The sequence below is a fragment of the Trichechus manatus genome, unplaced genomic scaffold (assembly GCF_000243295.1).
Source record: "Trichechus manatus latirostris isolate Lorelei unplaced genomic scaffold, TriManLat1.0 scaffold00080, whole genome shotgun sequence".
NCBI lineage: Eukaryota > Metazoa > Chordata > Mammalia > Sirenia > Trichechidae > Trichechus > Trichechus manatus.
In genome coordinates this window covers 2,078,725-2,094,163 of record NW_004444016.1, presented here as the reverse complement: position 1 = coordinate 2,094,163, position 15,439 = coordinate 2,078,725, and the positions used below count along the sequence as shown (strand labels likewise).

General features: G+C 49.6%; 1 protein-coding gene across 3 annotated transcripts; it reads right to left on the bottom strand.

Annotated features, from left to right (window-relative positions):
- Positions 1 to 553: 553 nt before the first annotated feature.
- ATPAF2 (ATP synthase mitochondrial F1 complex assembly factor 2) lies at positions 554 to 15,273 on the bottom strand. 3 transcript variants are annotated; one of them, XM_023735549.1, is made up of 8 exons: positions 15,214 to 15,273; positions 8,906 to 8,950; positions 8,469 to 8,614; positions 6,955 to 7,052; positions 5,343 to 5,423; positions 3,176 to 3,288; positions 2,506 to 2,621; positions 554 to 915 (listed from the first exon to the last, which is right to left on the bottom strand). In XM_023735549.1, exons 1-8 carry the CDS (start codon positions 15,230 to 15,232, stop codon positions 778 to 780), a joined length of 756 nt encoding a protein of 251 aa, XP_023591317.1. In that variant the 5' UTR covers positions 15,233 to 15,273; the 3' UTR covers positions 554 to 777. The 3 variants fall into 3 exon arrangements, with proteins under 3 accessions (XP_023591317.1, XP_004381064.1, XP_023591316.1); XM_004381007.2 differs by lacking the exon at positions 15,214 to 15,273 and adding an exon at positions 14,976 to 15,190; XM_023735548.1 differs by lacking the exon at positions 15,214 to 15,273 and adding an exon at positions 14,976 to 15,190 and having other exon boundaries at positions 5,343 to 5,417.
- Positions 15,274 to 15,439: the final 166 nt, after the last annotated feature.

The following is a 15,439-nucleotide window of genomic DNA, read 5'->3' as shown; positions in this document are numbered from 1 at the left end:
TGATAGTGGCCATGTGGGGTGACTCAGGCATGGACAACATAATGTTGACCATGGTGGGGGGCACATCAGCACTGGAGGACATAGAGGTGACCGTGTAGGAGGACCTGGGTATGGGCAACATTATGGTGACTGTGGGGGGGGACCCAGATGTGGAGGACATGACAGTGACCATGTGGGGGACCCAAGCATGTAGGACATGACAGTGACTGTGTATGGGGAACCTGGGCATGGAGTATATAGAGATGACCGTGGGGCAGGGGGCTTGGGTACAGGACGTGGAGGTGACCATGTGTTTGGGACTTGAGGAGGGAAGCCTACACATCACAGGAGGTTGCCCTCTTCCTGTCTTTTAATTAAACCCAGACACAACTTATATTTTTCATTTTCTGCTGTAAATTTTTTTCGAGATCAGCAGGAGCAAACAGACACAACTGGCTTGGAAGGACTCACTTTGAAAAGATCACTTGACTATAAACCAGGAAACAGGAATACCTGTCGCTGACATGGTTTTCTCCCCAATGTAAGTTCCCAACCCAGGGCAGCAGGTATCAAAACGGGTCCATGGAAGGTCAGCTTAACCCTGGTGAAATGCAGACATCACAGGAGTGCAGAAAGTGGAGGCACAAATTAAAATAGGGCATATTTCCAGAGTGGAGACATATTTAATAAAATAAGAGGAAGTCATCTACAACCTGCTGTCCGTCACTGGCGGCTGGCCGGGTGCCATGCTGGCTGGAGACCCTCAGGGCTCCACTGCCCACGGCCCAGCTGCAGGTCTCACTCCCGAAGGAGCTTGTGCTTGACAGTGGTGCTCTCGGAGCAGAGGTGCACGAAGAGGGTGCCAGCGGCTGCACGGGCCTGCAGCTCCTGCAGCTCATAGTCGTGGGCCCACTCGATGTTGCCCCACTTCTGGACCTGAGGGGAGAGCCAGACACGCTGGCTGAGATGGCACCCAGTGCCCAGCTCCTGTCAGGCCAAAGCTGCAGGAGGCCAAGCTGAGGGAGCACAGGCTCCAAGCCAGCACACACAAGATGTGCGGGGTTGGGGGGAGAGGACAGTTGGCTGGCAGCCGTCCATACTCAAAGGCAATGGTGATCTGGGAGGGTGCAGGCTAGGCCCAAGCACTCTCTCCTCCAAGGTGCCCAGCCCATGGGATAGAAGGAATGGACAATCACTGAGGCCCCGTGGGGGGCTGCATGTCTGACTCTGAGAAGGGCCCAGGACTGAACGGGCCTCTGCTCAAACATGGGCAAGGCTCAGAGACCCAGAGGGAGGAAGGCCGATCCCAGACCAACCTGCCAGCTCCTCCCTTGCTAGGGGCCCAGAAGGCCTTGTCTTGCCACCTCATTTTGTTCAGTCACCCCAAATCTGACGTGTCCCACAATTCTCTGCATTTCTAGGCCGCCCAGTCTCGGTCTGGAAAACTGCGCTATATTATCTGAAGAACATGTTACACTTCCAGAGCGCTGTCACTACACAATCCAGGCTACCCCCATTTTGTGGAGGGTCAAAATAGAAGTTCAGAAGACAAAGGCCTGGCTCAGGGCCCCATGGCCAAATGCAAAGTCTAGACCAGAAACCAAGGCTCCTGGTTCCCAACCAATTCCGTAAACACCACAAAATCATAACCCACCCTGTTCAATCCTTCCTGACATCAAGAGAAGAGCTAGCTTCTTTTGTTGTACAGAAAGATATTCCCCCAGCATTTCCTGTATCAGCAGATGACTACATGGACTTAGGAAATATTGCCATTACAAAGAGGTTTTCATCATACTGAGAACCAACTCCTAACAGCAATTCACCTTATAACTGCAAAAACTTGTATTGTCAGAGTAAAAACATGCAAATGATAGTGTGGCAAAACCTGATGGAATCTAAGCCCACTAAATCAGAACTGGTGTGCAGACAGCAGCTCCCTCTGCCCGCCTCAGCCACCCAGGCTAACTGCTGGGGAGACTCTGGGCCTGAAGCAGGGTAGTCCACTTGGAAGAGCACACATGAGGCTTTCAGCAGTGACAGCACTGTGCATGTAGACTGGGCCCAGACAATTCATATCGGTCCATGAGTCTCTGGGGGAGGGGATCCTTGGCCCCAGAGGCTCCCAGACCTGGCTCCAAACCCAGCTTGAATATTTCCCAGCCATGCAGCCCTGTGCCTCAGTTTCCTCCTGTAAAATGGGGGTAACAGCAGCAGCACCTACAGCTGTTTTGAAGAGATGAGGCCCGAGGGTAAAGTATGATCTCAGGGCTGAGGCACAGGGTCAAACTTACTGCCATGACCTGATTATCTCTGTTACTTGGCAGTACTTCTACTGGCCCTTAGTTTTGGTTTCAGTACATCCATAAAAGTAATAAAGGCCAAGTTTACATGCAAAAAACTCAGATAGGCTGTCCGCCCCCCAGTCAGTGCGTATTAGGAAGGGGTGTTATCGCAATCTATCAATGGTCTCCTCTCCCCCTGGTGGGCAGAGAACTGAGGGCGGCCCCAAGGCTGTGGTTACCTCACCTGGTACTCCTCCTCCAGGCGGGACAGCAGCACAGCCTGTTCCACCGTCAGGCGCAGGTCCATCAGGCCCAAGGTCAGCACCAAGGACTTGAGCTGGGCCACCACAAACTCAATCCCTGCAGGACAGAAGCCAAGTCAGGACCCAGGATGCCCCCACTCAAATAGGGCAGCTGCTCCAATGCTCCCCCCGCCCAACTGTGTGTCCCTGCACCTCAGGGAGTGAGTGGTAAAGAGGCGCTAAATGGAGGAGAATGGTCACTGGAAGCAGCTGTTGTGTTGGCCTGCTCTGTACCCACCCCCTTTTCTTCTGAAGAGCACTCTGTGCTTCCTTGAGAGCAGTCCTCTGCTCTCACCTGGGGCAGGCATATGGCCTGCACCTGGCAATCAGAGCATTCCACACCCATGACCCAGTGACTGGTTCAGGGATGGGCATGTGACCCAAGCCTGGCCAATGACACATGGACCCAAGACTTGTGCCAGAGAAGAGAAACCCAGCTTTGTGCTAGAAGGGCGTGAGCCTGGACCACAGGCTGAGAAAAACCGTTGGTGTTAGAGTCAGCCTCCATCCTCAGAGTCATCTTGGGAGCTCCCTTAGGAGGGGTGGGCACAGGTCACAGACACAAATGCCTATCACCCCTGCCCTCCCAGCCCCAGCAAGCTCCAGGAATACCTTGGAGGGCCCACATGTTGTAAGATGCCAGATGGCTGGCAAGCGTCTCATAAGTCTTGGCTGGGATGCTGGGCCCCATGATGCTGGTGGAGGCGCCAATCTCCATGCCATATCTGAAAGGAAAAAGCTTATTTCAGCCTATCCGTGTCTTGCTGTGGCCCAAGAGCAGCCCAGCTCTTGCCCAGAAACAGAGACATAAGCTGCTGAGCATGTATGCACCCTGTCAGGATATCCAGTCAAGGAGCCAGTCTTGGGGGTTCTGGGAGACACTGCCACAAGCCAGTGGCCTCCTGACCTAATTTTCTGTCCCCCAAGAGCAAACCCAGAGGACCAAGAAACTGCCCTGCACAGCTGGCGAGTTGTGCGAGCTGGGCGCGTGCATGTGCAGCTGCTGGAAACTCTTAACTTATGTACCTGGAATTCCAGCAAACATGTGGACATCTGCTTTTTAAACTTTTTTAAAAGTTTTTCACATTTGAGGCCATAAAAAATTTTTTTAAAGATTGCTTTCCTTGCAATAATATTTGTATATGTCCTACGTAATTCATTTTCTTTATTCAACAAATATTTATGGCCCCTATACCATACAGGGCATTGTTTTTGGCCTGTCATCTACAGGACATGCACTGGCTTCAAGTGACAATAAATCTTCAAGAATAATCATAACTATACAAAGCACATGAAAAATAAAATGCAAAAAAACAATTTTTGTAATTTCTTCATATTTATCACTGAGTCCCCACTGGTTTAAAACTATCCTTGTTGAAATTTCTAATAGTACAAATCAAATATACGAGTGGCTAAGTTTTTCTGTAAACTATTAAGGACAGGAAAGCTCAACCGCCAGAAAAACCAGACTATTTTATACCATGGCACAGCTTTCTAGGCATCTGAATTTTGTTATATTTAATTAGATCTCAAAATGACATTGTGTCTTCATATTTCTCATCCAATATTGTAGCTGTTAGGATTCCCTGGGTGGTGCAAACAGTTAACACTCAACTGCTCACCAAAAGTTTGGAGGTTCAAGTCCACCCAGTGGTTCCTCGGAAAAAAGGCCTGGCAATCTGCTTACAAAAAACCAGCCATTGGAAACCCTACGGAGCACAGTTCTACCCTGACACACATGAGGTTGCCATGAATCGGGTCGACAGCAACTGGTATTGCAGCTGTTACAGCTCACTTGATCTCTTTATTGTAAGCCCCTTGGAGCACTGGCTGTGCCTTTCACTTTAAAACTCCAGGATGCCTGGCACATTGTGAGTACTCAGTAAACGTGTAGCAAATGAAGGAGACAGATTGGGGGACTCACTTTTGTGAAAAATGTTACACCAGAAAACATTCCACATAAGCTCACAAGATACAGTGGCCAAGATAATCCCATGAAGCCAGCCCTCCCACATTTCCCTTGGAATGAAATCAAACTGAATTTCTTTTGCCACCCCATCAATAGTCTGTTCCATTTTGCACTCACAAGAGTCTTCCCGTTAAGGACAAATACTGGGACTCATCAGCTCCTAGACCTGCATGCCCCCAGGAGAGACACCGCCTGTGGTTTTCCCGCGGCGCTGCCTAGGCTGGCCCCTGCGTGTGCACATATACCGTGTAGACTGTTTTGTGACCCACTGAGGGGTGTAATAATTGTAGTGATATAAAGATGATGACTGCCAGCGCATGAGCATGTACATGAGCAAGGCAAGTGCCAGCCCTTCACAGGCACTGCTGTGCTCGTGCCTCCATTCCCTGAGGAGGTTTCACTAGCTCCACCTCACAGACAGAGACTGAGCTCAGAGACCAAGTCACACAGCTAGTAAGTGGCAGAGCTGAGACTAAACCAACACTGCTGCTCTCATCCGCTGGGGGAGGGCAGCCCGGGGGCCCTGCTGCCGCCCAAGGACATCCAGCATGGTGCGCACCAAGAGCAGGTGCCTAGTGCCCGACATTGAAACAGGCTGAGAATGCCTGAGAGTACTTTCCCCAAGGTGACCCTACCCCGAACGTCTAAGAGATGCCTCATCCCAGGGCACCTGAGCTCAGAAAGCTGACCAGCCAGGGTTTGTCCAGTGTGGCCCTGGGCCCTCACCCTGTCCAGCCCTCGTGACCAGTTAAGAGCTTGCCTGGGGATAGGGTGAGGAGGGGCAGTGCCTCTGCAAGTGGCGCATCTTACCTCTTCTCGGCCCACTCGATAATGGGGTCCCACTCGTTCTTCTGAAGTTCCACTAGTGTCTCTGGCTCCTCCACCCTGTAGCTAATTCATTGTAAAAATCACCTTAAGTAACAAAAAGTACAGCTCCTTCATTCAGCACAGACAAAGAGAAACCAAAGCCAGAGCAAACACTTCTTCCCCACCACCCCAGCCCCACAAGCCAGCCTCTCATCTCTTTCCCCTAAAGCAGCAGCTCTCAAAGTGTGGTCGTGGGACCAGCAGCAGCAGCAGCAGTAGTACTGGGGAACTGGCCAGAATGAAATCAGAAACTCTGGGACGAGGCCCAGTAATCTGTGGCTCCAGTTTGAGAACCACTGCCCTCATTATTGGACAGGTAAAAGCTGGCAGTTGATGACATTCTAGAGCAGATTCACACTCCTAACTGCACCCTTGGATCCACATCCACTTGATGCTTGGATGCTGAACGTGGATATTGTGCCAGGAGTTCAGTCATGGCAGCCCTGACTTTCCCCTCCCAAAAGGCAGCATGCTCCTCCCAAGCCCATCCCTGACTATTGGTGCCAAGGCTGCATGGAAGACTGCCCTGAGGGGACCTGACACTTGTTTTGACCAGGAGAAATGGAGACAGAGTCAGTTGAGGGAGCTGAGCTGCAAGGCCTCATGGGACGGGCCCCAGGTGGCCCTGTGGAGAGCTGCTGGCCTGTGAAAGTGGAGGGGAGAAGAGAGGGCATAAGATGTAGGAGAAGAGGAATAGAAGAAGGGACAGACTCAGTGAAGCCGCCCCAAGGGTGGGGGGCAGAGGGGAGGCTTCAGCATCCCAACTTCAGATCCCATCCCTGGTAACCCAACCATTCTTCATCTCCTGTCAAGAGTCTCTCTATTGTTTCCTAGGAACCCCCTTCCCTGAGTTAGGTTGAGTGGTCAATCAAATGACCCCTAACCCAAATGCACTTGGCTTTCTGACTAGCAGCTCAACATGGGCACTGTGGCCACATGGTCAGGGGCATCTTTACTCCCCCTCAACCCTCAGCACTGATTTTGGATGTTGTCCACGAGACACATAGGATCTTAGCACCTCAGACCAGCAGACAGCAGACATAGCCGTTCCGCTACATAGTTCTTCCCTCAGCTTTCCTTCAGCATCACTGACCAACTAGCCAGAGAACATAAACACGGGGGAAATTCAGAACCAGGGGAAGCCAGCTCCTTGATGTCAACATCTGACCGGCTCTGTGTATCCAAGCTGAGGAATGACAAGGATGCCTACATGAGAACGGGTGTGGGGGCCAAAGTCCAGGGTCAGAGCCCCACTGGGGTTGGTGGTGCCTCTTGGGTCCTAGAGTCTGAAGTGCTGCTTGTACCCCCAGGCCAGGGGGTAGAGGCGGGGCTGCAGGAGGGTCATGCCCCATGTTCTGACACAGTTGTAGCTGAGGCATCCCTGTCCTAGAGATGTGCAGGGGAGCTTGGTGCTGATGTCAAGTGGATTGCCCCCCTACCCCATGACACAACGGAAACCAGTCTGCTGCCCTTCCACTGGTAACAGCCTGGCACATGAGGCAAGGTGACCCACAGGGACCAGTTTGGTCCCAGAAGTTCCATCAATGTCCTTTACCAGATGGTGTCAGTGTCCAGAAACTTCATAGCCGCCTGGATCAGCTGGTCCTTGTTTCGCTGGGTTGGGTTGTCCAAAGATGTGTTGCACAAGGTGGTCTGGATCAAAAGGCAGAATCCCCCGTGATCAGCCATGGGGCTCAGGCCAAAGCACTACTCTCCTGCAGCCAACACACAGCAAAAAGGAGAGAAGCAGATGGCCACAACCAGGGAGGTGGCCCAAGGGGTCCTCACAACCACAACAGCAGCACATTGGTTGAAAGCTTGTCACAACAAGCTCTGTGCTGGACACTCATAAGATCCTCAAGATAGCTCTCCTAGGCAGGAACTTCTACCTCCACTTAGCAGTTGAAGCTGAGCCTCAGAATGAATGGACTGCCCCAAGGTCTCATGCTCTTTACTACCCAGCTCTGCTGTACTTCTTGTAATCCTCATCACAGCCCTCTGGAGTTGCAGGTACTGTTGTTCTACCCATTTCAGAAATGTGGAAACTGAGGCCCAAAGAGGTTAAGTACATCATTAGATACCACAAAGAAGACACATAAGCAGAACTGGAATGCAAACCTGCTGACTGCAAGCTTTACCACCTGGCTCCCCAATGCCTCAGAAAGCAAGGAAACAAACCTTCCAAACCAGGGTCAGGATGGTTTTTCCAGATCTGCCTTGCTGACGATGGGTTGCTTAGGCTACTCTAACAACTCTAACAACTAGCTGTGGCCCAGTCACCCTGATTTCACCATCAAAGGAGCAGGGAGCAGCACAAAAGGCCATGAAGGGTTGCAAGGAAGCCAACCCAGGTCTGCATGTCAAGAGGGAGTGCAGTGATGACCAGGACGAGAAGAGTTGATCCCACAGCTACTGAACGCTCACCTGTGCCTGCACCTGGCCAGAACTTCACATGCATTACCTCATTTAATCCTGACCTCACTCCATATAGCACATACCACCAGCATTCCCCTCTCACAGATGCGGACAGGGACCGGGCTGAGAGAGAGGCATGTACTTGCCCAAAGTTCTGAGTCTAGAAGCCAGAGAGTCTGGACCCAAAGAGCTCAGTGGCCACAGTGCCCACACAAGCCATTCTGTGTGGGTGGAAGAGGCTGGCTCACAGTGAGCTGTTCCCACCCTGCGGCTCCATTTGTTCTTTCATTCGGCCATGAGGCAAGGCAAGCTAACCTTCATGGTAGGGCTGGGCACACCTGGTGAATGGAACAGATATGGCCCCAGCCCTCATGCTGCTCACAGTGCAGTGGTGGGGACAGACAACAAACATGTGAACCTAAAACACACAACTGCAGCTGCCATCACAGACAATAAGAGGACTGGAGCCCCTCTGAGGAGATGGCACCGTGGCAAGGCCAGCGGGGGAGAGGTTGCTGTGGCCAGGGGGCTGGAGTCCCTCATGGAGAGTCTGGCCAGAATCTGGAGGGGCATCCACATTTCTGCAAAGCCCTGGAGGAAGCCAGAGGGACAGGGAGAGGACTAGGGCACAGGCCAGCACTGTGAGCTCATTACCAGGTGCATGGTGTAGAACTTGATGGTATCCTGCTGGGAGTCCCATTCCATGGCTACTGCGGTGGCCAGAGCCTCACTAGGGACGGTAAAGAGCTTGGCTTGGGGTGTTTTCAGCTTTCTGTGGTCCAGGTTTATCTCAAAGCCACCTTGAAAGAGCAAATGTAAACCTCTCAGGGACTGTGAAGTGGAATTCAGTGACCATTCCTATATTTAGCCATGTGAATTGGTACAAAGAAACTCAGAGTCTGTTCACTGAAGCGCTTACAGAAACATATCTGACAAAAGCAGGAGGGACAATCTCACCACAGAATGAGCTGGAGATGAAAAATGTTCACTCACACTCTCACACACACACACACACACACACACACACACACACACACACACAGACACACACACACACACGGGTGGGGGCAACCAAACTTTCAGACACTCACCTTCACCCTGGGTGATGCTGACATTCTGATAAAACCGCTTCCTTTCTGTAAGAAAGATTTTTCAAAAAGGCAGCTTAACATAATGTAGCGACAGCTTAGGAAGTGACAAGCCCAGCTGTATCATTACTGCTGATGTTGATTTATTGTCTTGATTTTCCTATCACCATTCAAGGTCTGCCCTACTCTACACAGTATCATCAATGGCTCTGACTGAGGCTGGAGGTGGGGGCTAGCTGGGGAGGAGAACACTCACTCTCTGGGGATCAAGAAAGGAGCAGGACATGCCAGTAATGCCGCCAGCAGTCACCAAGTCCCAGGGACAAGTCTGATCATGCAGCATCGCCAAGCTGCAAAGACTGTCTCACTCTACAGATTTTCCTACCACCTTTGGCCTGACCTTCCACCACTCCCCCACACCAGTGCTGCCCAAGGTGAGCACAATGTGGATGGGATAAAGCCAGAGCTCTATCCCAGAGGCCCACTTCTAAGCAGGGACAAGTGAAAAGCCAGCATTCTTGTGCATGTGTGTGCACATGTGTAGTATGCAGGCAGTAAGCATATGTCCCAGGAGCACTTTCTATTACCTCTATCCAATTAATTAACTCAATTAGCCAACTTGCTTGTATATTCAACAGGAACTCCACACATTTCCTTTAAGAAGGGGAAAATCTGTGTCCTGTGTTCCCTATTAAAAGTAATTTGAATAAAACCTTATTTGAAAATGTAAACACATTCTCCCTCTTTTATCCAGGAGGGATTAAAAACCAACAGCATCTCAGAAGGAATCATGCAGATTCCCTCAACTAATAAAGAACAAATAGGTCACATTTTGGAAGCCAAAAAACATAACATGGTCTTCAGTCCCTATGACAGACACAAAACTTTCATGCTTTCACTCATTTGTCCACTCATACACTGGGTACGAAGAGCCTCAGGGTCCCTGACTGAAGTTACTTATTGAGGGAATGATGCAGCATGTGGAGGAAAAGGAGGCTCATTAAACAGTTCGCTTTTAACACCTTTTTTAAAATCAACCAAGTTCAAGTTAAAACTGCATTAATTCAAATAAAGAATTGAACTGATTATTCAGTTAAGTAACGAATTCAAATTCAGGGGAACTTGGTGTGTGTGGGTGGGGGGAGGTAATGGAGAGAGGGTATCTGAATATCCAAGCATATTCTTTTTCTGTTTTGCCACACACCTGTTTTTACCCCACAAATCTCATTTGCTATACCTCATACCTAAACACAGAGGGGCCCAAAATTGCGTTTCCAGGGTTGCATTTACTAAACTTAAGCCTAAACTATTTTTCCACAAAAAATAACGTTTTGAGTGCCTATATGTGTCAGGCACTGCTCTAGGCACTTGGGATATGACAGAGAATAAAACAAAAAAAACCTCTCTCTCTCTCTCTCTCTATATATATATATATATAATGTAACATATACGCTACATAAAATATATATTATATTATAAAATACATATATAATATATACATAATACATATTATGAATATATATATAATATATATAATCTAACCACATTTTTAAATATATATGTACTTAACCTCTTTGGGCCTCAGTTTCCACATCTCTGAAATGGGTATTTAAAAATGTAGGCAGATCTGGCCACCAAGACAAGGATGTGTTATTATGTCTTAATTCACTGCCTTCCTCTGAAATCATAACACTGATGTTCTCACACACTTGATCCAAAAAAGGAGGTTTATGCCACGCTGTGCTTTTAAACTTCCCTTCTGTCCATGCTGTCTGTCTTATCCAAATGGCAGGTCCACGGGGGTCTGGGGCCTCCTTTTGTGTCTCTGGTCTGGACTGAGGTACCCAGACTACATCCATTCTGCCTTCGATGACTGGGCTGGGCAGCTGCCTACATCGGCCAGGCCAGGTATAGAGGTGGGAAGGTGGAAGTGCTGTGAAAGCCTGACTCGGCACTGGGAAGGGTCTTCTGAAATAGGCAGGAAGTACCAGGACAGCACAAAGCGGCAGTGCCATGCCAGGACACTGCCCTGATGCAGGCCTGGGAAAGGCCCCAAGAGACCTGGGGGTTGAGGAATGACTGGGCAGATGCAGACAGCACCAGCTGCACTCCACACATTGACAAGATAGCTGGGTTTCCCATGGGGAAGTCCTTTTTCTGCTTTGCTCCACTGTCCTGGCCAGGCCCACTAATGTATTTACGTAAGAATAAGAAAAAAACTGGAGGGAAGTGGGATGGATGGAGGGGCAGGAAAGGAGCAACCAAGACTACTTCAAACAGGAGAGAACCAGGCAGACAAATAGACACAGCAGGGTAAAAGAAACCCAGGGTGCCAGCCCCACACACCAGAGGCAGGCCCAGGTGTGGGCCGCTCTGCACAGATACTTGGCCGAAGGAAGCTTTGGCATCTGAAAGGGTGCTTTTCAGTCTGTTAACAAACTTCCAAACCAAAAACCAAATCAGTTGCCATCGAGTCAGTTCCCACTCATGGCACCCCATGTGTGTCAGAGTAGAACTGTGCTCCATAGGACTTTCAATCGCTGATCTTTCAGAAGCAGATTGCCAGGCCTTTATTCTGAGGTGCCTCTGGGTGGACTCAAACCTCCAATCTTTCAGTTACCAGCCAAGCACTTGACCATGTGCACCACCCAGGGACTAACGAACTTCAGTGAATACTAACCACATGCCAGAAAGTATGGTAATTCCTGGGCACATGACTGTGCAAAGCTCATCCTGCCCTCGAGGCACTTACCGTCCAGTGAGGAGGACAGACATTAAACCAGCCAAACAGTAAAGAGATTTTTTCGATGGTGAAAGTACAAGAAACAATAAACACAATACTAGGGAAGCCTCATCTCATCTTGGGCTCAAGGAAGATCCCTGAGAGGTCAGATTTAATCAGAGACCTGAAGAAGAGGGAGGAGTTAGCCAAACTTTATTGACTGATTCATTTTTGGAGGGGGTGGTATACAGAAATCATCTCCAACAGAAGAAACTGCCTTTAGTAAGGTCCAGGGTCTTCAGAGTCCAGAGAAGTACAAAGACGTCAGAAGGACAAGACTGTAGCAACCTAGCTGAGAAGGGTTAGAGATGGCCAGAGAGGAAGATGAGAGCTAATGCTGGGGAGGGAGATGCTCTAGGTCCCATCAGGAGGGCAAAGGAAGCCAAGTAAGGATTTCATATAGGCAAAACAAAACATGGTCTAGAAAATTCATGTGACAGGATCCATGCTCTCCAACATCAGAAAGATGGGAGGTATTCGCCTGGGCCCCCAAAGGTCTAGAGTCTCATAGGACAAATTGTGAGACACTGGGGAGCTTGTGAAGCTTCCACACTCTCAGTGAAGACAGGGCTAGCCAAAGGCAATGGGAGCGGGCTCCAGACAGGAGAGAAATGGCTGAGCATGCAGACCAAGGTCCATTTTGAGTATGAATCACTCCCTTTACAGGACATCTATGGCAAACACATATACACAGTGCTTTTTAAGAGACAATCTGTAGACTATGTAGACGCAAAGAAACGAGTAGGTGAAAAGCGCTGAATTTTAAAAGCTGGCCGCACAAAAACAAAAACTTGTACACAAATGTTCACAGCAGCGCTATTCACAATAGCTAACAGATGAAAATAATCCAAATGTCCATCAACAGATAAGTGGATAAATAAAATGTGGTCTATCCATACAATGGAATGTTATTCAGCAATAAAAAGGAATGAAGTACTGATACCTACTACAACATGGAGAAACCTTGAAACATGCTAAATGAAAGAAACCAGACACAAAACACCACATATCATATTATTCCAATTCACATGAAATGTCAGAAGAGGCAAATCCACAGAGACAGAAAGTAAATTAGTGGTTGCCTAGGGGTGGTGGTGGTGGTGGTGATGTTTGCACAACTCTATGAATAAACTAAAAACTATTGTACACTTTAAATGGGTGAATTGTACAGTATGTGAATTATATACCAAACACACTCTCCATTTTCCAAATTGCTCTTGCATCTAGAACAGGGGTTGGCAACATTTTTCTATAACAGCCAGACAATAAACTACTCAACTCTGCTACGTAACTACTCAACTCTGCTGCTGTAGCAAAAGCAGACATAGACAATATGTAAATGATTGAGCATGGCTACGTTCCAATAAAATTTTATTTACAAAATTTACAAAAACAGGTAGCAGGCTAGAAAATATCCCTCAATCCACACAACCCCCTTATCAGGAAGACAGGGCAGGTAATGCTTCTGTGGTGGTAGGAGCTCTGAAAAGCTACATGACTTGTCCAGGTGACTAACAACTTGTAAATGGTGAGTCTTGACTTCATTTGGTGTTTGCTGCCTCTCCAGAGCATCCCCTCTGCATCCAGAGTCAACAGACCTCTGACAAGCTAGTACAGAGACCTAAAGCACCCTTCTCCTTTCAAAAACCTTCAATAGTATGTTCATTCTTAAAGGGTCAAATTCAATCTCTTTACCAACTGAAGCCTTAACCAAGAAGGCCCACAGAACCTCACCCTGATAAGGTCTTTGTAGAGCATGCACTGACCTGATTTATGGGTCTCCCTCCCACTGTACCTCATTCATTCATATTTTCTTTCATGTTTGACCACCTACCATCTGCCAGGTACTGCCAGGAGCCTAAACTAGCAAGTCTGCAGTAGAAAGGAAAAGGAAAGGATTGATCAAGTGCCACAATGATGGAAAGCAGGCGCCCACAACCTAAATCAACCCTTTGCTTTTGCCAAGGTGGTGAATGAACACTTGAGCATGTCTCCTTTGCTCATGCTGTGCTTTCCTGGAATGCCCTTCCTTCTTCCTCTTTACTGGCTCATCATGGCCCACCTCCAAGCCTTTCATATGGGTCCTGATAGTTGAAAACTCCCTGCTGCATCCAACTCCCTTCCCCATTTGTATAAATTTATGGAACTTAACAACTGGAAGGCCCCTCAGAGGTGGTCTAGTCCTTCAACTCACAGAGGAAAATGAGGCTCAAAGGAGTAGTGGCTTGCCCAAGATAAGCGAATACCTCAGACATAAAGCCAGCATTAGAACCCAGATTTGTACTCCTGCCACAAAGTCAAACTGCCCATGTTCTGCATTTTCTAAAGCAGGCAGTGTACGGCCTAGCCCCTCAAGCCACGCTCACTGTCACCTCTGGACGTGTTCTAGCTACCCAACACTTCTTCCCTCTCTTCACCAAACTCCTTCTCATCTATCAAGGCTCAGCTTAAATGTCCTTTCACCCAAAACCCTTCTAGACCCTGAACCCCCCACCCCCAAGATGGGACTTAGGTGCTTCTTTGTGTTCTCAGTTTCTTTGCACATCCCTTATAACAGGGTATTATAACCTCTATTTAATCAGGATATTATAATCTCCTGCCCTCACCAAGGTGGGGACCACTCTTTTCTTGACCTCTGCACCTCCTGCCCCAGCACAGGAAAACCAACAGCCTGGAAGCAGAATGTTATTACTGTTCATTTACCGTAGGGAGTCACTCCGACTCTTACTCTAAAGCCTAGCCCCTGCAGCAATACTACCTTCTTCTAGGCTTTATCACAATCATAGGTGGAGGAAGGAGGCACTTGGTGTCTACTCCCATTTACCAGAGAAAGCTAGGGACGGCAGGGGTTCCGGTAGGTCGCCCGAAGGGAAGGCCAGCAAATGTGGTGCAGACGAAGTGGCCAGGAGGGAGGACTGCAGGCCTGGGTTCCAGGCCCTTCCTGTGTCGGATCCTGGGCTGGGCGCTGGTGACACAAAAAGCGGTCAAACAGCCGGCCTTTACCCTGCACAACCTCTCACATAGTCGGCTCGGTGACCCTGGTGAAGTCCTGATCCAGAACCCAAATGTCCCCATCTGAAAACAGGGATGACATCTGCTTTCGTTACAAGCTTTGAGAAAAAGCGGCGCGAGCCAAACGTCAATGTTCGTCTTGTGCGTGACGCGATGCGTACCCTCTCGCAGTCCCTACACGTCTGTCTGCATTTCCCCGGTCTGTGGCAAAGTCTGAGCCCTGAGCCCACGCTAACCTAGCTCGGACTCTGGCCCAAACAGGACGCGCCCTGGCCTCACCTTTTGGGGGGGCGTAGGCCCGGGCTCGGAGCTGGGGGATTGGCCCCGGCACCACGGAGCAGATGGGGCCACCCAGGGGCCATTTCAGGAGGCGGGGCCCCCAGTCCCACAGCTGAAGGCAGCTCCGCCACATCACGCCCAAGGGCCTCAGAGGACGTGCGGAGCGAAGCCTGAGCGCACCACACACTGAGCGGAGGGAACCCACGCCGCGCGCTGGCTGTTTCGAAATTTTTCTCACCAATTCCCAGAGCCCTCATTTACCCTGGGCGCCGCCATCTTCCTCATGACACCACTAGCAAGCAGTCGCTCCGGCGCGCAATCAGCATCACAAATGCACGTCGCCCCGCCCTTCCACACCGCGCCTCGAGAAGAAGACTACAATTCCCAGAGGGCCGATCGCGCACTCCGCCACGTGTTTTCTCCGCCCACCAATTGGCGGGCGCGCCGCGTGAGCCTGTGCCCGG

Excerpts from the sequence above, each read along its gene's own strand:
- ATPAF2 (XM_004381007.2), bottom strand. The coding sequence starts at position 15,108 with ATGTGGCGGAGCTGCCTTCAGCTGTGGGACTGGGGGCCCCGCCTCCTG. Across the intron at positions 5,424-6,954 it reads CTGGACACTGACACCATCTG|CTACAGGGTGGAGGAGCCAG; the intron begins GTAAAGGACATT and ends ACAATGAATTAG. Across the intron at positions 3,289-5,342 it reads ATCGAGTGGGCCGAGAAGAG|ATATGGCATGGAGATTGGCG; the intron begins GTAAGATGCGCC and ends TTTTCCTTTCAG.